The sequence below is a fragment of the Sciurus carolinensis genome, chromosome 14 (genome assembly GCF_902686445.1).
Source record: "Sciurus carolinensis chromosome 14, mSciCar1.2, whole genome shotgun sequence".
NCBI lineage: Eukaryota > Metazoa > Chordata > Mammalia > Rodentia > Sciuridae > Sciurus > Sciurus carolinensis.
This window is the reverse complement of record NC_062226.1, coordinates 75893430-75919101: the sequence shown is the minus strand read 5'-3', so window position 1 is coordinate 75919101 and position 25672 is coordinate 75893430. Positions and strand designations below refer to the sequence as shown.

The 25672-nt window shown below is 37.3% G+C and overlaps 1 protein-coding gene and 1 non-coding gene across 2 annotated transcripts in view; one reads left to right on the top strand and one right to left on the bottom strand.

Annotated features, from left to right (window-relative positions):
• Positions 1-25672, bottom strand: part of Ostf1 (osteoclast stimulating factor 1) — a 58533-nt gene that overhangs the window by 29153 nt on the left and 3708 nt on the right. The window contains exon 2 of the mRNA XM_047524465.1: positions 2665-2711. Within this exon, the coding sequence (XP_047380421.1) occupies positions 2665-2711 (47 nt within the window). The remainder of the gene's footprint in view (positions 1-2664; positions 2712-25672) is intronic.
• Positions 3175-3248, top strand: Trnam-cau (transfer RNA methionine (anticodon CAU)). Its single transcript has one exon. It is a non-coding gene; the product is annotated as a tRNA-Met (tRNA).

Genomic DNA, 25672 nt, shown 5'->3' with positions numbered 1-25672 from the left:
ATATGATTATATTCAGAGATAAGGTCATTAAAGAGATCATGAAGTTAAAATGAGGTCTTTGGGGTCAGTTCCCATCCAACATGACTGGAGTTCTTATAAAAAAAAGGAGATAGAGACATAGTCATACACAGGGGAGGGGCCATGTGAAGACAGAAGGAGAAAATGGCCATCTACAAACCAAGGAGAAAGGCCTCCGAAGAAATCAACCACACTGGCACCTTGATTTTAGACTTCTGGACTTACTCTTGGAATTCTGAGAAAATAAATCTCTGTTGCTTAAGCTAGTCAGTCGTGATGCTCTGTGATGGCAGCCTGAGCAAACTCAAACACTTTCTGTTCCTCACCCTCACCAATACGGGAACCTCTTGGTGAGAATAAATTGCCCACCCAACCCCTTTTTGTTTCAGAAACATTTTGTTTAGGAAGTCTTTTGAATATGCCTACACCCCATGTCAGCTATAGGAAGTCTTTTGAATATACACACCCCATGTCAGTTACTCTGATTGCTATGACTTACTGGTGCCAACCAGGTGCTGGGCTGTGAATATTACTTCATGTCATGATCCCAAGAGCCCTGCACTGCAGAATGGCAAGTAGTATTCCCATTTTCAAACTGGTGGGGGAGGGGTTAAGTCAATCCACAAAATGAGTAAACAACAGATTTGGGATTTGCAGGAAGGCTCTGGTCCTATAGCAGTGAATCAATGCCCAGAGCCACTTACTTTGTGCAACTTTCTAAGGAGCCTGGTTCCAGGGACAGCCAGGTCTAGGGCAAAGCCAGATGAAGCTGGCAGCAAGCTAGTTGCCCAGAGAGAAGTCAATAGCATGTAAGAAAGAAGAATCATTGAGAGCAGGTCTCCCTTTTTGTTTTCCTTCTCCTTTGCCTCCTAACTATCTAAATTCTGTGCTTCATTATTAATCACTGCCATATCAAAAGCTTCCAAACTCCAAGATGCCTTTCCACTCCTCAGGTACAGGGATTCTTCTAAAACTTCACTATCTCATCACTCCCACACTTAGAACCTTCCAATTGCTTCCTGTCTCACCCAGAACAAAGTCAACTGAGAACCAACCACAAGGCCCTACACTCCACCCTAGTTCCCATCTGAATACATATATACCACCCTCTCTCTCAGGCATTATTTTCCAGGCCACACAGTCTTCTTTGCTGTTTTAGAATCCACCCAAGATGCTACTTGAACTTGCTGTTCCCTCTACTCCCTCCATTCCTTCAGGTCTCTGTTCAATGGTCACCTTTATAGAAAGGTCATCCCTGGATACCCTAGTGAAAATGAGACTCTTCCCTCCATGGCCCTCTCTGCCCCTTACCCTCCTTTCTCCATGGCACAGAGCCCCTGACAATTGCATTCATTTGTGTACCTATTGCCTGTCTCTACCTGCCAGGATGTAAGTCCTTTCTGTTGTGGCTGCACTATCCCCAAAGCCTGAATCAGTATCTGGTACATGACAGAGGCTCACTGAGCCATGGATGTATGAGTGAATTTATGCATGAATAACAGAAACTCTAACAATGGAGAATACATACAGCAGCGAAAAAACTGCTCTGGGAGTACAGCACTTCAGACTTGGAGAACCTGCAAATCAACCCAGGGACTTCAGCTTGCACACTGTGGAACAGCAATGGGGAGGGACCATTCATTCATTCCAAGGAGTCACTTATATCTATCACAGAGAAGGTAGACCAAGTAGGACAGAGGAATGCCTAAATGCAATCACCTGAAGTTTTTTTTTTTAAATCACTTAACATATATTTAATAAAAAAATGTTTATTTCATTACATTATCCCTTCTGTGTAGCCTGATTATCCATTAAGAGAGAGTACATTTCTCTTTTCAAAGTTACTCTTGGTAACTGTTTCTCAATGTATTAAAACAACAATGACAAAAGGTAAAACAACAAAATATTTTAAAGAGAAAAATGTTAGTTTTAAATGCATGGATGAGAAAACACACTTATAAAAACAGCCCATTCTTACATCCTGGACAAAACTGAAAGGTTTGCATTTAATGGTAAAGAACAGTGAAGCTTCATAAATAGCTTAATTCAGTTCAACAAGGTGTTCATATCCTTAATATTTAGGTGTTCATAAGAAGAAATAGCTATGAGGAGTTAATTATTAGCAATGTAAATAACTTATAAAATACCTTGATTCATTTCCAAATTATCCTGAGTGGATTAAACTCATGAGTGCTTAAACTCATATTAAAATTTCCATCTAAGAAAGTTAAATTGTGTGGCAAGCATACTACTTGCAAATCAAAACACAAATTTCTGTAGAGCTCTTTTAAGAGATCTATAGAACCATATGCTCCAGCACACAGTTGGACCCTGAGAACTAAACTACATATCCTCCACACAGATTACCAAGGACAAGAACATGGTTTTATTATTCCACCATCTTCTTTAGTTTGACTTTACTATCTATGCTGTCAGATGCGAGCCCAAGAAGATTGCCTTGTAAAATCAAATCCAGACTGCTTCATCTTCAATAGAACTCATCCATAGTTTGTGCCCTACGATTCTTTTGTTTTTGAAAGAAAAGATTTTCATTTTATTCTGAAATAGCTATAATTACTTACAATGGTATTAGTGTGCTCACTTAGGTTTTTACGTCAACTTTAAAGTTGAAAACTGAATACTTACAGTTCTGGGTTCAAAGGTGTACAGAGCTCTGAAGACTTTAACTTGCCCTAAAAAAGAGTAGAAAAGACAACATGTTGGATAAGTTCTTTCATTTCTAAATTTGCTCTAAGTCATAGTATCTATTATGTTCTTCAGAGTTCTCTAATAAAAAGTCCATGAGAGAAAGTTATTTCTAATTAAAATGCCTTTTCCACATAGAAAAGATTTTTTAAATATTTGTTAAATGAATGCAAGAATAAATGCCCATCTCTGGGGGATGGCTTTGCTTCTTCCTACCAGCTGGAGCTACATGATTGCTGGTACTTAGTTTCTGGCCTACACAGAGTCAGTCCTTCCAACCATAAGATCTAAGTTTAGAAAGAAAAGTGAGCGACTATCTTAACATAAAGAAACATTTAGTGGGAGCATCTACACTGGCTCAATATTCTTAAATCAACTGGTTAGGATTTTATATTTTCCAAAAGAAAAGAAAAGATCATGGAGAAAATAAAAGAACTGTTGAAGAGGGGCTGGGGATATAGCTCAGTTGGTAGAGTGCTTGCCTCATAAGCACAAAGCCCTGGGTTCAATCCCCAGTACCGCAAAAAAAAAAAAAAAAAAAAAAAAGAACTGTTGAAGAAACCAGAAATTGCATCAAGTCCCAAAACAGAGAAGGTAAAATAATCAAGCAGAGAGGACTACTAGAGTGTTGTCCTCGATCCTGCCAAACGATGCCTCTCTTTAAATGACCATCTGCAACATTTCCACATCACTCCATATTCAAATCCTTGATTTGCTAGTCGATCTCATCTGAAGACAAGAACCCCTATTCATTTGTTACAGCTTGAATATGAGGTGTCCCTCAAAAGCTCCTGTTAATGCAGGAATATTCAAAGATGAAATGATGACTTTGTGAGAACTAATCACCCATCCCGGTTTAATGGACTGACTGGGTAGAAACTGTAGGCAGGTGGGGTGTACCTCAAGATGGGTCACTGAGTGTACCCTGGAAGGATGGATGTTTCCTATGGCCCCTTCCCCACTCTTTCTCTCTCCACTTCCTGACCCCACCATGTGAACAGTTTTCTTCCACTGAGCCCTTCTACCATGATGTTCTGTCTGACCTTGGGCCCAGAGAAATAGTCAGGTGTCTCTGAACTGAGACCTTTAAAGACATGTGCTCCAAATAATTTTTTCCTCCTTTTTTTCTTTTTGGGTACTTTGTCACAACAATACAAAATCTGACTAAAACATCATTTGATTTCATAGCATCTAGTTGGCACACAGTATAAATTTAACGAATTTGCTAGAAGAATACATGAGTACAAATTCAAACAGTATAGGATCTACAGACAATAAAACAGAAGGGGGGTTTCATGAAGTAAGAAGATTTAGAAAATATATAAAAATAGAAGGACTATTCATTTTGAGCATGGGCTGGAAGACCCTTTAAAAGATGACAGCTAAAACAGGACATTCAGAATAGTGGCCTCTGAGATGGGATTCAGGAGGCCTATTTCACAAATTATTTACATGTTTATTTCACTTTTTTCATTCCTATTTGAATATGTTTTATAATATAACAGCATAATATAATACATATACAACTTAAAAATACATGTATATTTATTGGGAGTAAATATTCAAAAACCTTTGAATACTAAGCATTATAGCCAGGCGTGGTGATAGGCACCTGTAATCCCACTGTACTGAGAGGCTGAGGCATGAGGATTGCAATTTTGAGGCCAGCCTCAACAACTTAGTGATGTCCTAAGCAACAAAGCCATACCCTGTCTCAAAACAAAAAGTAAATAAAGATTAAAAATAATAAAAAGGAGTGGGGATGAGGCTCGGTGGTTAAGCAATCCTGGGTTTAATCCCCAGTACCAAAAAACAAAAAAGAATCTAATCATTATGAAGACAGGAATTTATGTTACTTTATGAATGAGATATGCAAGTACCTAGCACAGAGCCTAGAGCGTAAGAGAGACTTAACAATTACATGTGAAATAAATGAAAAAATAGGTGAATAATCGAACAAAGGGAAACATGCAGTCACAAAAGTCTGAAAAACAGTAGTTTAGAACAGCACTGTCCAGTATAACTTCATACAATGATAGAAAAGTTCTACATCATTGCTAGTCACCCATACGGAGCACATGAAATGTGACCCATGTGCTCGAGGAACTGACTTTTAATATTATTTAATTTCAATTAAAAATTGCCACACATGGCTAGTGGCTAGTATATTAAAGAATTCAGGTTTAGAACATGAATAAATGGAACATAACTTAAATGCCTATGAAAAGGGAACTATGGGCTGGGGTTGTAGCTCAGTGGTAGAACGCTTGCCTGGCATGTGTAAGGCACTGCGTTTGCAGCACCAGATATAAATAAATAAAATAAAGGTCCATCAACAACTAAAAAAATATTTTTTAAAAAAAGAGGGAACTATGTAAATCAACTCTGATTCATTCATATGATAAAGTCACTAAAAAAGAATGCTGGCAAGGGTTGTGGCTCAACGGTAGAGGGCTTGCCTGGCATGTGTGAGGCACTGGGTTCAATTCTCAGCACTGCATATAAATAAATAAAACAAAGGTTCATCAACAACTAAGAAAAATTTTTTAAAAATAAGTAAAAAAGAATATTGTACATTATTCATAAAAGCTGAGACATGGAGTTAACATAAGTGTCCATCAAAGGATGAAGGGATAAAGAAATTGTGGTATATATGTACAAGAGAATGCTATTCAACCTTCAAAAAGAAGGAGATCCTGCTCATCTATGGCCAGGAATCAAGAGGAAGGAGGGAACTGGGGTCCCACAATCCCCTGCAGGGCATGCCTCAATGACCTAAGGACCACCCACAAGGCCTTACCTCCTAAAGGTTCCACCATTTCCCAAAAGCACCACCCTGGGGACTAAGCCTTTAACACACAGGCCTTGGGAAACATACCAGAATCAAACTATAGCATATGTGGAATCCAAAAATTGTTGAATTCATAGAAACAGAAAGTAAAATGGTAGTTAGCAGAGATTCAGGGGTGGGGGAATTGAGAGATGGTCAAAGAACACGAAACATCAGATAAGAATAAGTTCAAGAGATCTACTGTACATCATGCTGACTGCAATTAACAACAACAGACAGAATACTTGAAATTTTCTAAAGGGAAGGTAAAGATCCAGTCTAATTGTGAAAAACGATAAAGAACCTGCTGTGTTTGTGAATGAGAATCTAGTTCTGAGCTAGCAAGGCTGTGTCTGTATTTCCTCATGATCTGAAATCTAAGAGGCGCTGAATGAATGAATAAATGATGCATACTCAACTCTAAAGAAGAATTTTCTTCTGTGGAAGAATTAAACCAGGTTAAAAAATGAAAAATAAAATTCTTTGGTGGCTATAGTCATACACTCTCTCTTAGGAGAGAAAGAACAAAAGTTCTCATTGTACACATGTATGTTATGCTATGTTCGTGTACAAACATACCACAGTGAATCCTGCTCATTATATAATGATAATGCACTAATTAAAACAATACTAATAGAAGGGAGATTAGCAGAATAGAGCAAATGGATTGGGGGAGGGAGGAGGAAGAAAAAGGAAAAGAACTGGGAAAGGAGATTGAGCAAATTACATTATGTACATATATGAATACAGCATAAGGAATCCCACTGTTATGTGTAATTATAATGCACCAATAAAAATAAATTAAGGGTTGGGGTTGTGGCTCAGTGGTAGCGTGCTTGCCTAGCATGCATGAGGTCCTGGGTTCAATCCTTAGCACCATAAAAGTAAAATAAAGTTATTGTGTCTACCTACAACTAAAATATATATATATACACATATAGATAAAATGTTTAAAAAATAAAAGATAAAAAAGAAAACCACTAAGAGTAGATTTTAAGTGTTCTCATCACAAATACATGAGAAGTATGTGAGGTAATACATGTGTAAATTAGCTTGTCAAAGCATCATGTTGCCCACCATAAATACATACAATTTTTACTTAACAACGACAACAAAAAAAGAATGCTACACATAGAGAACAGACATTGATATACAAGAGTCTACAGAATATTCAGTGAAAGGCGGGTTTTAGAGAACAACATGCCCGGGACCAACCTGTTTGTGTTAATCACACACAAACCTTGGACACCGGCATCATTTGTGGGATGTCACATCCCACTGTACATTATTATTTACATTCATTGCGCTGTGCATGTGTAACTTTTAATCCATGAATGCAGTGACAATACTTTGATTCAGGGCAGGTGGAGAAATCATTCTCTTTCCTCTAAGCATCTTAATATAGAAGAGCATCTCATATCCCTGTAACTTGGGGTATCTGCCAGAAAACACCTTCTGTGATTTGAATTCTAATGCTGTATCTCTCCTGTTCTACTAGGAGGAGGTTCATGGGCAGAAAAAAAAAAAAAAAAACTGAAATTCTTTTTTTCTGTTTGGAGTCTGTTTTGTTTCTCCCCACACCCACACCCTGTTTGGAAAAAGGAAACATCACCCGGAAAGGGGAGCTGCCAGGAGAAATACTTTCTGCTGACTTGATTGTCTCTCTGAGAGGAGAGATTAGTTATCTTGATTACTTCAAACTTTCCAAAGAGAAGTCACACAGGAAGCAGTACACTTGTGACCAAAATCAATAATGATAGGACTTTCTTGTTTCTGTGGGGAGACAATAATAAGGAGAGGGGTGCTCATTTAGTAAATAGATCCAATGTCAAATTAATGGGCTTAGATAAAATTCAATAAAAACTAAGGAACCTGAAAGAAACACATGATATGTGACTAAGCTACTGATTTTTATGATTGTATATCTTGTGACTATCTTTCTTAAAATGTTCACAACTGAAATGAAGTAGGAGATTAATTTGCATGTTGCTTTATTCTAAATATAAGTCAATTCCTTGGGCTATTATATAAAGGAACATTCTATTTGTGTAACATTAGACTCTTGTAGATCCCTTTTAATCCATATATTATAAAAGTTCTGGCTCTTAATTTAAATAAAAAAGAAAACGGCTAAGAGTAGTTCTCATTCTCAGAACTGAGTCAACTGGAAATGAAAGAATGCATAGAAACAGCTGGAGGATATGAAAGAAATACATTTAAAAAAAGACAAACAGATGACTTCCATGCTTACAGTTTAACACAGATGGATGTTCTCTCATGATGACAACAATTAATAATATTTAATATAATTAATTAATACTTCATTAATCAGTTTAATACTAAAACTGATCACTTTTATATCACATTTGAATAAACTCTGAGCAATATCCTCTAGGTTTACAGGTTCATAGAAAGTGTTGAGGGGAAGAAATAACGGTGCTCTATGTTTGCATTTTACCTTCTTTGTAGATATAAAAAATATAAGAGTACGCCTATAATCTCAGTGGCAGGGGAGGCTAAAGCAGGGGGATCACAAGTTCAAAAACAGCCCCAGCAAAATAGTAAGGCCCTAAGCAACTTAGCGAGACCCTGTCTCAAAATAAAATAAAAAGGGCTGGGAGATGGCTCAGTGGTTAAGTTCCCCTGGGTTTAATCCCAGGTACCAGAAAAAATAATAATATATGTACATAAATATAAATAAGAGTACACATCATAATAGATCACAAACAGTAGACACTGATTAATTACAAATTTATTTTAAAAAGGCAGATTCACAAACACAAAATAGTTGAGTTCTTATATAAGCAAAGAAGCTAAATTAGATGCCTTCCTATGATTCTCAGCTTCATCTTTTTCTTACTCAAGTCTAGTTACATGTACCAGAGAGAAAGTGAAGATGAGATGACAGGGAATGACCTGAAATTCACCTGAATGAAGAGGCCCAGGCTTTTGTCTGATGCTATGAGTGAATCTTGCATGAACCAGCTGCATGGGGAACAGGACAGTATAAAGGAGCTGAGCAAGGCTGGTCTCCAGAAGGACTTAAACAAGAGAAGAAAAATTCCCATGTCAGCAACAGCAGCAGGGATCTGCTGGCTTCTCATTTTGCCAGCCTCACCCATCCCTTTTCTCTGCATCCCCACCCAGCCCCCATAGAGAAGGGGCAAGTCCACCGGTCATCAGCCAAATACTATATTTTTCCTCTGGAGCAAGGTTGGTTTCCGACTCAAATAAATGCATTCCTGTTCAAGGCTGTAGAAGAAGGGAGAAAGTGGAGGGAGGGGATCTAGGACGGGGTCTTTTACAGGCAAACGGTAAGAGAAATTTCTGCTTCTGAGGGATGTATGAGAGCAAGCACCTAGAGGCCCTGAACAATGCTCAGATGACTTGGGGCTCATAAATATGAACGTAGAATTTCTAATCTATTTTATTCTCTGTTGGTGAAGGGGCAGAGAAAAAGCTTTGAGAGACAGCCACCAGGGCAGTGTTAAAAAGGGACTGCTCACTGTAGGAGACTGACATGTGATAAAGAGCAAGAGGAATGACCACTTAGATGTCAGAGTGTCACTAGCTGTATCAGACTAATTCTCTGATCTTTAAGAATGCCAGTAAGCATAGGACGTTTTAGAGGGGCTTCATTTAAATTGGCGATGATAACCACTATGCACCTACTATGTGGCTAAAATAAAAGACACTGGACAAGAAAAAATAAACTGGGTTGCATCCAGATGACAGATTATTATTAGCACTAAAACTAAATGAGTTAAGAAGCCATGAGAGATTGTGCAGAATTCAATACATATTACTAAGTGAAAGGAATCAATCTGTAAAGGCTACCCACTGCATGATTCCAACTATGTACATCTTGGAAAGGCAAAACTATGAAGACAGTAAAAAGATCAGTGGTTGCCAGGGGTTCGTGGGGAGAAAAGTACACACAGGTGGGACACAGAGGATTTTAGGGCAATGAAACTACTCTGCATGATATAATAATGCTGGATACATGTCGTGTATTTATCTAAACCCCACAGAATGCCCAACATGAGACTCCTAAAGTGAACTATGAACTTTAGGGTAATAACAGTCTGTCAATGTCGGTCTATTGACTGTTAACCAATGTAACACTCTGGTGAGGGGAACTGACTATCAGGGAGATTACGCATGTTTAGGACAGCAAGATATATGGAAAATCTCTGTGCCTTCCACTCAGTTTTTTTGTGAACTTAAAACTGCCCTAAAAAATTGTCTAAATTTAAAAGTTTGGATTTTGGAGCATCTAGGATTTTGAATTTTCAGATTAGGGATGTTCAATCAAAAAGTTCATACAAATATTTCAAAATCTGAAAAGTTCTAAAATATGAAACACTTCTGGTTCCAAGCATTTTGGCTAAGTGATACTCAGCTGTTGATTTATACACATTATATATAATCTTAATATATATGTATATATATATACATTATACATACATATATAATCTTAATATATGAATATATATTGTATATATACATATATATAATGTTAATAAAGATAAAGAAAAACTAGAATTCTCAGACTTTTAGTGGGAATATAAACTAGCACAGCCCCTACAGCAAATTGTTCAGCAATGACATTAATTCATTTTTCACAAGTCTTTTTTTTTTTTTTTTTTTGTACCAGGCATTGAACCCAGGAGCACTTAACCACTGAACCTCATCCCCACTCCTTTTTATTTTTTATTTTGAGACAGTTCCTTAGACCCTCACTAGGGTACTGAGGCTGGCTTTGAACTGGCGATCTTCCTGCCTCAGTCACATGAGCCACTGGGATTAGAGGTATGTACCACTGCATCAGGCTGTTTTTCACAAGTCTCAACCTATCTCTGAGATCTAAGTTACATTTTGGGGAAAAGAACACAACTAGAAAACCCTCCCCAGCATCTGTTACAGGACTAAATACAAAAATAACTCCTCCCCACTGTCTCACTATTCTCACAGTGAGTTGCAACATTTTTAAAAATGCAGAGCATGACCCATGATCTGTAGACTGTGAAACTAATTTACCGTAGCTTAAAAAAAAATTTAAATAGGAGCAGAGCATACTATACTTAGTAAAAATAATTATGATTTTTTGAAATGTTGGGAATGGACAAAATAGATACTTATTTTAGAAAGGTATTAAAAATTATGGTGCCATGCTATGAAATGGGCAAATATTAAAAATTAATATTTGGAAAAGCTACATGTTATCTTCAAAGAATAAACTATTCAACATTAGAATAAATCTGAAACTTTATCCAAAAATTTAATTATAATTACTCTTAGTAGAAATTCCAGGGCTGGGGACATAGCTTAGTGGTAGAGCACTGATCTAAAAAGCATGAGGTCTTGGTACCTTAAAAGAGACAAAAAAATAAAAAAGAAAAGAAAAAGAAAGGAATTCCAGTAGACCCACCTTGAAAGTTTAATATAATAAGGGCAAGAATCAAAATTCCTTGTCTCTATCAAATGCAGCATGATGGAACTTTTGCAAAAGTAACACATAGTCTATCTAAATGAAGAGGTGGAAAAGCAGGACATCTTTGCAGCCACTCTGCAGCATAGCTATTGCCTGTGGCAACGCTGCCAGCAAATTAGTAACCCTTCCTTCCTGTGTAACAGAAATGGACTGAGGTCAAAGCTCATCTCCTGATGATGCCACTTCACGGAAGATAATCCCACAAAAAATTCCATGGTTTCCCAAAGATTACTAGCAATCATGCTATTTCAACACTAAATCTGAATCTATACCTATAATTTTTACTCTTTTAATGATTTGAGGCTTAAAATTCACAGCCTTGCAATTATCATTATTACAATGGATGCTCTTCCAATACTCAATATACATTTATGCTTTCAATTGACTGAGAGGATTTCAAAAAATAAAGCACAAAATATGAACAAGAATATATAAAGTCCACCTTTGCGGACGAATGATATCGCTAATTAGTGGATGATGACACATAATGGGGGGTGGGAGGGGTTAGTGTTAGCGTTAGAGTTAGGGTTAGGGAGGGGGGCAAGAATGGAGGAAGGAAGGGCTGTATAGAGGGAAAAAAGGGGTGGGAGGGGTGGGGGGAGGGGAAAAATAACAGAATGAATCAAACAACATTACCCTATGTAAATTTATGATTACACAAATGGTATGCCTTTACGCCATGTACAAACAGAGAAACAACATGTATCCCATTTGTTTACAATAAAAAAATAAATAAATAAAGTCCACCTTTGCAATAAGTTATGTTTAAAATACACATTTTCAAAATTAATATAAAGATAATAATAAAATCAAAATGGCATGCCTTGTTTGCATTACTGGAGGTACAACTGTGATCAGGCATGAGGGTTAGCTCTGCAATCTACAATTCCTACTTGAGAGAAATCTTGATGTGAGATTAAGATGAACTTCTGCATGTCTGTGTTTATGCATGGGGTTATTTAGTAAGATATATTATCTTACTGGAGGTCAAAGTAAAAAATGTTTAGAAACTATTGCTTCAGATTATCTGACCAAAGTAGAGATCTGCTACAGGGCTCTGTGAAGAATAAGTAATTTCCCTCTATTTTGTGAATTTTAGACTCCAGCTGGTATATAAAAAACAATATTCTCCCATCTCTCCCAAAAGCAGATGGGTACAACCAAGTTTAGAGCTCTCAAGAAAGTAGATAATTATTTGATCAAAGGAGAATCATGACAAATATGAATGTATTATATACATATATTTTTCTCAGTTGTCTAAGAGAATGAAGGATATATTATTCTTAATTTATACCCGATAGTATTACAAAAAAGTGTCAACACCTTAGAATGTTCTCAGGGTAAGTGAAAGTATTAATGTGATTTCCACCAAGCATATTTATTCTATTAAACATGCATGATGAAACAGGATGTTTTCTGCTCAAAAACGAAACAGAAGGAGTTCTATGTGATGGTATCCAAGAGTCAAGGCCGCCCTTTAGATTCCTAGGGTGAAAGGAAACAGCTGTGCTCTGTTGGACCAACACAGGCCTCCCCTGGGCTTTGTGGATTCCAAAGCCAGTAAATGAGGTGGTTAGCTCAGAGAAGGATTCTTGGCTCAGATTTGTGTGTGTGTCATTCCACAAAAGCCCACTGCTCTTGAAAATAAAAAAAGAGACTATGATCCTTAGAAAGAAAATCACAATGTGATTTGGAGCACAGTAATGTCCAAATGTTGCAGATGTAATGAATAAGTTTCTTCCCACATACTTATATTCTTGGATAAATTAGATTAATTCAATCCTACTAGCATATCTAATAGAAAAAACAATGAACATGACATTATTATCCCTCCTTATTCCAGCACCACCTCTTCCTTGCCACCTCCCTATCCAATCCAAAAAAGGAAAAGAGGGGAAAACACTCAAGAATTTGAAACGTGTCTTGGTTTCAGCTGCAGGAATGACAGACTCCTTAAAAACAGTAGGCAGTGTGTTTTCTGACAAGAGGGTTCTGTTTATTAACAGTGAGCCTTTCTAATCCATTTTTTTTTCATTTGCTTATGTTTTTTAGTGCCTTTCATCAAATTTGGTTGCTTTTACATCTCGAGGGACCATACCTGCTGGTTATTTTTATTTCTTCTTCTCCATATAAAATACAAGTCCCAAAGATTCAAAATTCCAAATGACAAACTCTTTGCCCGTCATGTCTTGACGGACTAAAAACTATAAAAAGGGAGTAATGGCTGCTAAAGACTACTCATCCCAAGATGAAGAGCTTCCAAGTCAGTTTAAAGAGAACTCAAGGAAGATAGAAAAACACTATTACAGTCATGGAAATTTAATAATAATAGTAAGAAGTCTACACTGGTCATTCCATCTTCTGCAAAAAAGCAAGATAACATGACAGCAATACCTGGTTTTGTGTGACCCAAGAGAAGAAGAGTTTTACATTTTTAAACAGTAGAGGGGAAGGTGAAAAGTAAAATGTTATGACACATAAAAATGATCTTAAATTCATACTGCAGAGTCCACGAAATAAAGTTTGGAGCACAGCCGTTCATTTGCATATTGTCTGCGGCTGTTCCACATTATACAATGGCAGAGTCATAGTTGCAACAGAGACTGTGTGGTCCAAAGAGTCTAAAATATTTACTATCTGCCTTTTACAAAAAAAGAAAAAAAAATGGTAAAACCCTATTCGATAGACTGCTTTCCTGTAAGTTACAACTCAGACAAAGGGAGCACTATGGCACAACATGAGGAACCACAGCACCAAGCGTGCCTCCTGCTGACCTCAGACCAGCTGGGCCCCAGACTCCTCCTGCAGGAACTCAGAGTTGGGAGAAAGACTCTCTCTACCCAAGATCAGAGACAGGAAATTCTCTAACACTAAAATCTCACATCAAAGAACTAAATGACCCTTCTACACTCAAATTCATGAGACACCAAGCTAAGAACTAACTTGCAGTAATGTATTTAATCTTCAAACAATCCTGTGATGTGGATCCTTTATTAATACTATTTTACAGCTATGGAAATGAGGCTAGAAAGGGTGAAAGGTAATTAGTCCAGGTCCCCAAGACTAGGAAGTAGAAGTGAAGAGGCTGAACCTGAGGTAATGGGGTCAGGAGACTTCAAGTGAACCCCACTCAGGCCATGGCTCCCTGGCTCCAGAACCCATGCTCTGAACACTCTGAACATCCGGAGAGTTGCGGTTTTAATGATAACATGCTAGATTAAACACATTACTATATGTACAATATCAAATGCTATTCCAGACACATTGTATATGGCCATAAATGTTAGCTATTATTAATTACTATGCATTTTTTTTCCTTTGGGGATTGAACCCAGGGATGCTTTACCACTGAGATATAACCTAGCCCATTTTTATTTTTTTATTTTGAGACAGGTCTCCTTAAGTTGCCAAGGTTGGCCTCAAACTTACACCTTCCTGCCTCAGCCTCCTGAGTCGTTGGGACATGTGCCACCACACTCAGCATTACTATATGCATTTTTACATTATTTGGGACTTACTTCTTATGTCTTCATCCACTTCATCCTTGCAGATAGTATTATTGTAATTCTAATCCTGTATATTAGGGAATTTATCACTTAAAACATCCTGGCAGAGATATCTTAGTGCTTTTTATTAAGTAGACAAAGCATAGTACCTAACATTCTATCTCTTAATGGCCATTAAAGAATTAAATATGAGATTAAATTGGTCATTTTTAAACCTATGATCATGAATACAGAATTGTTCACAGAAAAAAAAACCAGAACTATATGAATGTATAAATGTATACATACGCTGGAACACAAGTGACTGGTAAAAATTTTTTAAAAAGGTTTATCACATTCTTTAAAAATTAGCTTTTAGGGAATATACTGATGTTCTGTTATTATGTAAAAAAATATGGTTGTAATATGTATAAAGTCAGCCACATAAAACAAAAATAAGCATATGAGAAAAACTGCCACAAAATATTAACAGTTATGTTTGGGTGGCAGAATTATGAGTTACATTTATTTTCTTCTTTTCTTTCTAGATTGTCTACAATGAATAGGAATTTCATACACAAGATAGAAAATGTGTTTCTCTTAATGCCCTAGTAAAGGACAACTCAGAAATTATCTGTATCTTATTTATCAGCAGAGTATTTTTTAATATAAGGCCTCCTTTGTTCTCTTTTTCTCCCTGACTTTGCATGAAAAAAAAAAATGGTGAAAAGATAAGCAACTTCAATGCCAAGAACAAGTACAAACCTGAGAATGCATGCTAGTCCCTAGTGAATTATGGCTACTACAGGCTATGACAGCAGGTGACATGTATTTTAATTTTGAAAAGAGAACAGTAGGTACCTATGCAAAGAGGGGCAGGATAGAGCAGACCCACAATAAAGAGCAGTACGGAAGTCACAAGATGGGGTGGAAGTCAGGAAGTGTGGTCCAGGAACAGCCAGTAGATGAACTTGCCTGAAGCCTGCGATGGAAAATAGTGATTAGGTTGAAGGCGTGAGCATATGCCTCAAACTCTTTTTTTTTTTTTTCTTCTAACTTGAACTTTATCTTTTAGGTCTTTTTCAATATTATTTCCAGTGGCTGAGTATTGCATATCAACTCATAAATTAGAGAAGATGTATATAATCATTTTTTTTTCTTTCCTAGAAGAGCATTAACTAAAATGACTGCATGCTTAAACCTATATATGTACTCTCAAACTTGTTTGAGACCCACAAGAAATATTAGTTCTCATCAGGACCCAGGAAATACAACACACGCACACACACACACACACACACACACACACACACACACAGAGACACACACACACAGTCCTAAAACTAAAAAGGCTTTCAAAAATATTTACCCTTACTTTGAGTGATTCATTCTGATATTTTTGTTCCCCTCCCATTTTGTCACCTCTCTACCCCACACCCCTTCTTCCTTTCTGGATGCTAGTGACTAATTAATTATACTGACTAAATGCTCTACAACTGGGTCACCATTCATCATTCGAAAACACACCAGGCCAGAGTATTTACTACATAAATGTGTATAACCAGTGTTTGTAAACTAAATAAAAAATTCTCAGAGATAACATTTCTGGTACTCTTAGCAATAATGAAATGTTCTCAGAATATATTTTAAATGACAGTCTTAGCCCTCTAGAAAGATACATTCTAACAAGATAATATGATGTTAAAAATGTGTTCAATATTCACAGCAGAACCCCTTTCAAATCTGATATAGAAAAAGATATACAAAGTCTGTGAGAAAAAGGAAAATGAATCACTAGAAATACAGGACTAAGCTGAAGTTAGATGCTCAAAGCTTCCCCAATAGATACACAGAGGCCAAGTCTGTAGCTGAGAGTATGTTACTATTTCCAGTTAATACTAGAACTCTGGTATAATAATACAAGAATCTGGACGTGCAAAGTAGTACAAATCACAAGAAGAAAAAGAGGAAAGAATCAACAATACTTTTGAAAAATGAGCTTTAGTCTGTTCAGAAAACAAAAGGATTCAATTTTTCCTATAAAGTATAGCCAAAAGACTACAATAGTTCATATCTCAAATGACAACAAAATCAAAAAGAGGAAACCGAGTACAGAGAAACCCCCTTTAAGAAATGCGCGAGATGTCCAAAATGTTTGTTTCTCCCAACAACACCCTCTCACTGACACCACAGCCTTAATTCTGAAAACTGTTTCCCTAATTCTATGCCCTCTCAAGAAACGGCAGCACTACTTCAAATGTTTACGTAATCTTCCTAAGGCCACCTTCCTGTCATACAGTGGTGAGCTTGTCCCTGAGGGCCTGGGACATGTCAGATATGATGCCTCCATTCCAGGGCCAGACCTGGCTGCAGGCTCAGCCCAGGAGTCAAGCAGCAAATGCCCCAGGTGGTGAGTTCCTGCTTTGGACTGGCTGGTCTGCAAGGAGGGGCTAGACAGAACTCAGGAGCTTCTGGAAAGACCCAAAGAGTCCCGCAAAGGCCAGGGTAAAATCTTAACCCAAAATATCAATGTATTTTCCAAAACCAGCTCAGACTTGGGGAAAAGGAAGAGATGCCCAAGAATGGAGTCTTTTAGGAATTTCCCAGAGAATGACACAGCGAGATAAATGAAGAGCTTGGTTTTGTGGGACTGTGATTAAAACAGGGTAAATTACAGGAACATTATGGTAGGAATCCCCTTTTTCTCAAGGCATGAGATAAGGGGTTGCAATAACCCTGAGGGTCATAAACCAACCTTCAGTGCCTTACTTCTCAGCTACCCCAAGGCCACCCTCAACCCCCAGGACGCACTTTGCTCACAGGTTTGTTTTTTTTTTTAAACACTCTTTTTCACTAATGGATGCTCAGATCATTTTTTCTTTTTAAGACCATGGGGACATGGGTGGAAGGAAGCAGTGGATGAAAACACTGGAATTTGCCCTTAAATTTCTAGGAATTGCCCCAGTTCCCCCCCGCCTCAAGTCTCAGATCCTGCAGTACAATTTGCTGTGTAAGATATGGATTGGATGACAGTGAAAATAACCTCTTTGTCCACAAGGACAGAAGAGGAAAAGTCAGCATTCTCTGGGGCAGTGGCTTGCCATCAAAATGCAGTGGTCATCTAAATTGTAGGTTTTCAGATTAAGCATAGGAATTTGCTCTCCTTCTAAACTTACTTTCCTCATGCAGAAGTAAACTACCCTCTTGTCATCTGTACTGACAAACTGCAGTTCTTTACCTCTGGTTTTAAAGGTAATGAAAAATTAACTCTCAGGATCATTGCAATCATTTTTAACTACAAATAGAATAATTTATTCGAATTCTAAGTCAAAACAATAAAACATTACTATGGAGTCTATGTCTTCAAAATTGACATTGTATCAGAATTCCTAGAAATATGTAAATGTTGTTTTATTGGGGGGCAAAAGAAGTTTTTGGTTTCTCACATGGAATCAACATAAATGGCAGAGCAATAGGTGGAAAAAGAATCATTCTCTTAAGGAAAGACTTGTCACTCCTTTTTCAAGAAAGTAGCACCAGGCTGGGGTAGTGGTTCAGTGGTAGAGTAGTCACCTGGCATGCAATCCTCAGCACTACATAAAAATAAAATAAAGATATTGTGTCCATCTAAGGCTAAAAACATTAAGAAAAAAGAAAGAAAGAAAGAAAGAAAGAAAGAAAGAAAGAAAGAAAGAAAGAAAGAAAAGAAAAGAAAGTAGTACCAAAAACTACTAGTAGAATCAAATGTGAGAATTTCCAGGAAACAGGGTCTGAACTTATATCCATGACTTAAAACTTCCAATAGAAACAGGAAAAAACAAGATGGCAGATCTCAAGAAAGCAGGATTCTGAATGATGTTTTGCATAGAGAATTAATTTCTAAAAACTAGCGGAAAACATATTCCTAGATCACAGGTCTACAGAGTTGATGTCATTGAGTAACAAACTTTATACTTTTCAAACATAAAAGTCCTCACTGACTTATGGCCATTCATGAATGGCTATGTTTTATAATCCTTTCTTTGGAATCTATGCATATAGTACCTAACACATTCCTGCAAGGCCACCTCAAGGTTCTTTTTCCTAAGTCAGCTATAAAAGTAAAAAACACTGCCTTATATAGTCAGAGCATAAATGAAATTGGCTCAGACTTAATCATTAATACACTATGCTCCCCATTCAACCTTCATTCCTCATTTCCTGTCCCTGTTTGATTATCATAGAAATCTGGACTTATGAAAGCTCTTGGAGTGTTTTATTTCTTCATATGTTTGTATTCACCTGGCACTAAACACTGGCAGTAACTGGGAGGTGGGTAGGGAAAAATGAAAAATGCCCCAGGTGTCTATAAGAGGAAGTACAGGTTGAAATTATTTAGAAATGTGAGAAACTGTTTGAAGTAGACTTCATTCAGATTTAGAATAAATGACATGAGGCCCAGAATGGTCTAGGGACTTATCAAAGTCACCTAGCAAGGTGATTTGAAAACTAGGATCAGAACTTCATCCCAAAGCTAATGCTTATTTTCCATTACTATAATCAGCCTCTCCTGCTCCAGTGCATAGCTGGAGCCTATAATATCCACCTTATTAGATAGTCATTATGCTTAAAGTCCAATCAATAGAATCATTCATTTAAACAGAAAACTCCTTTTCAGAATCTTGTTTATAGCTTATATTTAATATGTTAGGGGAAGGGAACCATAATAAATCAATGACTAGTTTAAGACTGAAGGTGAATTTGGCCATCAGATAAGAAAGAATACATTTGTTTTTAGGACTCATGGAGTTTAGAGGAAAGGCAACCTAGTTCCAATTGATGTGAGAACACTGGGAGCTTCCTGGGCAAGATACTCCATGGGCATGTGGTCCTGATGCCGTGGGGTGCCATCATCAAAGCTCAAACAACAACTGGCCATGACACTCAGATCTGCCAAATACTGACCTGAAGATGGAAGGCAGCCCCTGCAGAAACGATTCAAGAATAGACAGAGACCCAGACCAACAGGATGACAGCACTTCAGAAAGGCACAGGTACTGTTAGCCAAAGATCCAAACAATCTGGGCTTGTGTCTAACAATAAAATAGAGAAAAATGACAAGGATTAAAAGCAGATGGAACAACAGGTGTCCAGGTGCCAGTCAACAAGGCATACTAGAACAGGTGTCAAAGCACCAGAGATGTCAGGCATGGTACATGAATGTAATCCTAGAAACCTGGGAAGCCAAGACAGGAAGATCACAAGTTCAAGGCTAACCTCAGCAATTTAGCGAGAACTTTAGCAACTTAGCAAGACTCTGCCTCAAAATAAAAAATTAAAAAGGACTGGGGAATGGACCCACCATTTGACCCAGCTATCCCACTCCTTGGCCTATACCCAAAGGACTTAAAATCAGCATACTACAGGGATACAGCCACATCAATGTTCATAGCTGCTCAATTCACAAAAGCCAGACGGTTGAACCAACCTAGATGTCCTTCAATTGATGAATGGATAAAGAAACTGTGGTATATATATATACAATGGAATATTACTCAGCTATAAAGAATAATAAAATTATGGCATTTGAAGGCAAATGGAAGAAATTGGAGAACATCATGCTAAGTGAGATAAGCCAATCTCAAAAAACCAAAGGACAAATGATCTCGCTGATAAGCGGATGATGACACATAATGGGGGGGGGGAGGGAGGCAAGAATGGAGGAAGGAAGGACTGTATAGAGGGAAAAGAGGGGTGGGAGGGGTGGGGGGGAAGGAAAAAATAACAGAATGATCAAACATCATTACCCTATGTAAATGTATGATTACGCAAATGGTATGCTGTTACTCCGTGTACAAACAGAAACAACATGTATTCCATTTGTTTACAATAAAAACAAATTAAAATTAAAAAAAAAAAAGGACTGGGGGTATGTGGGTCAGTGGTAAAGCACTCCTGGTTCAATCTCTAGTACCAAAAAACAAAACAAAACATCAGAGACCCCATTCCAAACAAGAACCAGAAAATGGGCAAAAGTCAGTTGTGAAGACCAGAGCTCCTAAGAAGCCAGTATCAAGGCCTAGGGACCCTACAGGTCCCCAGAGGAACTCTAAAGCTGCACAACCGAAGAACACAATTGATCCTCAAGAGTGGGAAGACATTAGGCAAAAACCAGAAGCCCTATCAAATGGGAGGTTCCCAGAAAGAGGAAGAGAGTTGTCACCATAAACAGCAACTCCTACTTCACATTCCAGCGTAAGTAGGTCCAGGTTCCAGAGAGAGTTGTCTTGGGTGATGTAGATTTAGAACCAAAATGCAGAGGAACAGAACAGGATTTATTCTCCAGTGGTAAATAATGCTGAAAACCATGTTAAGTTTGGCATACACAATTCAGTGTACTAACTTTGAATTTCTGTTGCAAAATTTCAAAGCCAGTATTCTTGCCTGAAATATCTGAGAACACCTTCAATTCAGGTCTCTCAGGGCTACTGCCAGACAAAGCTATGATGATTCATCAGAACAACAGGCCCCAAAAAACAAAGAGCACATGCTAACCAGGAGAGCCCATAACCTGAGCCAGGAACATGTCAGAGATAGTCATAAGAGTCTGGTTTTCAAGCAAAGAAAACTGAGGCTCTGAAATCTTCCAAATATGGAGTCAGAGATACCTCTTAGGTGTGCTAACAGGTCTAAGCCAGCCACCTCACTCCACAGTCAGAAAGCTGGAACTTGGTAGCATTTTCCTCCAATGATGGGTTTAGTCAGGATAATTCCAGGAGTCACACAGCCATTACAGAATAACCTCCAGGTTGAAGAAATTTCTTGTCTCAAAGGATTAAGTTGATTTAAGTCCTGCATGGTAGGAAGGGAATCTTGAAATGGAATCCATGAGTTTTCCAGAAGCTGGCAAATTCCTAGTATATAAGGTAATCGGAAAGACCTTTTCTATGGTGCCTTCAGCTCTTATAAGGGGCCTTCTAGTCCCTCTAGCATGAACATAAATGGTATTGGTTGCAGGTTCTTCTTTACTCTGAATCTGAATTGCCCACCAGTTCCCTTGAAATCAGAAATATGAAGCAGAAAAAGATCCACATTAAGTGCATTCTTGGCTCCCAAGAATATACAACCAAAGTTGCTTATCAAATTCTAAGGGATGCTAAAGTTTTAAAATCCCATGTCAATCAAAATACACAAATATAAAACTCTTCTTCAACTCCTGTGCCAAGAGTAAGATGAAGAATTTGCCCTGTGACTTTCAAAAATTCCTATAGATGTTCAAACATAAAATGGGACAAGACTAGCAAGAATAAAAAGGTGGCCACAGCGGTCACACCAATAATTTGTTTAATGATTTGAGGCTGCTAACTCTCTTCAAACAAGGGCTGCAAATTAAATATCCACAGCTATTACCACTGACAAACAGATATGCAGATGCATCTGCAAAGAGGACTGGCATGTATACACTTAAATTACTGCTTTCCGTGTGGAGCAAGATCATTATTCACGGTTTCCAGTGTTGGACTGAAATCACCATCAATATGGCAGCGATCAGTCATGGCCACTCTCTAAAGAAACTGCAAATACAGGGGCAGGATGACAGTGGCTAGGAGAACATTCAGCTGGATCTGAGCCAAGTTGAATATTCCTAATCCTAAAATCCAAAATATTTCAAAATCTGAAATTTTTGAGCATCATCACACAAGAGGAATATTACACAACTAACCTCATGTGATGAGTCCTTGTCAAAATGCAGATGCATTAAAAATAGCCTAGCATGTACGAGGCACAGGGTTTGATCCTCAGCACCACATAAAAAATAAATAAAGACATGCTGTCCACCTACAACTACAAAATTTTTTTTTAAAGTATAAAATTATCTTCAGGCAATGGAAATAAGGTATATATGAAACATAAGTGAATTTCGTATTTACGCTTGTATCCTATCCCCAAGGTATCTCTTCATGTGTATGCAGATATTCCAATACCGTCTCCAAAATCCAGAAATCAAAGCACTTCCGGTACCAAGTATTTCGAATAAGGAATTGTCAACCTATAATATTTATGGATATGAGAAGAGTTTTATGATTATAATGCCAACTTTTTGTTGAGCTATAATTAACATAACATGTATGTTTTGGTTTAAATCTAAGTATGCATTTGATATTTAAATACTCCATGTAAACACTGCCCCTAAACAAAATAAAGAATATTTTCATCGCCTTCTCTAAAAAATGAAAAATAAAAAGGTCATAACCCACAAACTGTTATGTTTGATTAATGGCTTTCTCTTTAGTTCAGAAAAATAAATTCTCCAGTTTGCAGTTATGTGTGCATGGAGTTTCCATGGCTTCTCAGAAAGAAGCTCAGCACTTATGCAGTCGAATGTGGATAAGAGAATATATTATTTCACTTCTACTTGAGTCAAGTGACTCTTCCCCCTTTGCTGCCCAGAAACTTACTCAGCATACAAGACCTGCTTCAATGACCCCTCCCCAAACTTCCCACCCTATGCTTCCCAGCCCTCTGGTCACAGTTGGATATGGATCAAATGTGCTATAATTTTTCTGCTTAAAGCATGCTCATGTAATATATGTCAAAATTTATATTTTTACATATATATATATATACTTTTATCTATGGATATTTTTAAGGTAAGCAATACTATTATATTATATGTGAAATCTGGGTTATGCCTATGGAAATCAGTATATATTAAAATTCTATGGATTTTTATGTGAGTTTATGAACTCAGATCCCCAAATACATAAGTACATTTGTGTAAAATGTTATGGTTTACACGTATAGAGGTTTCTCCGCAGTGTATTGTTAGGTATAGGGCTATGCAGAAAAACAGTTAGGGTTAGTTTAGGAATTGAATGTTTTTATCCATATATAGGAATACAAATATGAACATATGTGTAAAACTATACATGTAAATGTTTAAATGGATATAAATTTGCATATAGTTATTTTTCTCTTGAGATGGATGTTTGCATCCATCTGTTTTAGTTATAGTTTATGATTCTGTAACTGACTATATATAAAATGTATGAGCAGCCATTTGGTTGCTATTAGGGTATATTCATATGTATGTGAATGTATATAAACATATAGGAATGTATATGTGAAAATATATATGGATACTCAAACTAAAAAAAAAATTAAAAATAAATAAAGCATGCTCATTTCTGTTAGGAAGGTAAACTGATATGATCAATTTGGAAATTTCTATGAGAATGCCAGTGCACATACTCCATGACACAACAAATGCCACTGAGGATTTTATCCTGCAGGTTTGCAGGCAAAACAAGGCTGTTGTAACACTGTAATAACAAAAGATTGGAAACAATCTAAATGCACTTTAATAGTGGTCTGGTTAAATAAGTACAAGGGATACCTTGTAGAACCAGGAAGTCCTACTGGTATTAAAATTTTTTCCAAATTATTTTGTTTGATACAAAATCTTGACTTAATAGTTCATTTAACATTAGCCCACTAAAAGTTGTCTCTCTCATCTTTTTTTTTTTTTTTTTTTTTTTTTTAATATCTTCCCTTGTGTAGTGAGTGAGTGAGGGTAACTGTGGTGACAGTTCTCATTGAGCATCAGGTATATGGGGTATATTGGTGAATTTCACCACACTGGTCACATGGAAGTCAAGCCCTGAGGATGATGGAAACCCAGAGGAATGGAATCACCACTATCTCTAGAAAAAGGAGTGCTGAGCAGAGGAACATAGCCTCAGGTCTTTGCTACTTTGTAGTAAAGCTACAAGAGCCCAGTCACAACAGTCTCTCCCCGCCTTCTTCAAACAAACTTTTTATTATGTATCAAAACTTGTTTATATATCTGTCATTCATAAACAGTTTAGTAGCTGTGCAGTTATAATGAAACGCAAGATTGGTCTACTCTCAAAAAGTGTACAGTCTAATCATCTTATACTGATCCCATTAAAGAACAGCTATGCAAAGCAACCACCAAAAATACAATTGCATATGGTAATAAAAGTGGTTCTCCAACCTGAGGGGGTCCAACCCACAGGTGTCTCTACCCAAAATGCATAGACTCAAGTAAAGTTTACGTTCTATTGCTGGGTAAAACCAATCACAAGTAGCTTTCAGACTGTATATGGTTTTGTTGACCTTACTAAGTATTGCTTCATTCAAAAAACTGGGAGAGTAGGACTCATCTCAGAGCAAAGTCAGTATAACTAAGGAAGAGAGACCATATGAAGTGCTTGGTGCAGTGCCTGAAACAGGGCCAAATAAATGGCAACTATTACTATTTTTGTCATCATCATCCAGGAATTTTGTAGATGCTTTTCTCACACTTTATTCTGCCATCAGGTATAAGTGGAGCATCACATTTACAAAAGGACAATTCATGTGTATATTTCAAAGTCAACCCTATGCTCTCCCCTTTTATTAATTTACTCATCCAGGGGAAGGACACTACAAAAAAGTTGAGATTATTTTAGATGACGCCGTTCTCCTCTCAAAACTGCTATTTAAGTAATATATTGTAACATCTTTGATGTTTTTAATATGAAAAACAAAAGAACCCAGAATATTGACATTTGTTTCTTCTAAGTTCCATGAGTTTATTTCCACAAGACCCATGAAATATTTATGCTGCTTTACTTTCACAAACAAAATCAATAAGCCATTTGAAAGAAATGGCCAGGATTAGACATCAGATTTCCAACTATAATGGATTGTTATAAAACCCGCCTAGAATAAGATGATTTGAAAGTCAAATGCCATTCAATATCTTTCACCTCTCCATATATCAAGTTGGAGAATAAAGTCTTTAATATGTTCTTTGTGGGAACAAGTCTTGTCTTCTCCACTTGGATAGCCCCCTAACTGAAGTTCAAGGCTCCTATGGGTAGCTGAAAACACCGTAAATGCTCTGTGTATAAAACTGAGTGGTTGTACTGGTTTGGAAGAAGGAAAGGAGGGTTCCATAAAGAATGGGCTGAAGACCATGACGCTGCAACCCACCTCAGCAGACAGTTACATGGTAGCACATCTAAATCAGAGGGGAGAGTTTCAAAGACAAACCTGGAGTAACCAAAAGTGATTCTACAGGAAAAAAAGAAAAAAGAAAAAAGAGTAAGCAAGGCACCAGCAAGCTGTGAAAGAACTGCTATTTCAAGAAGA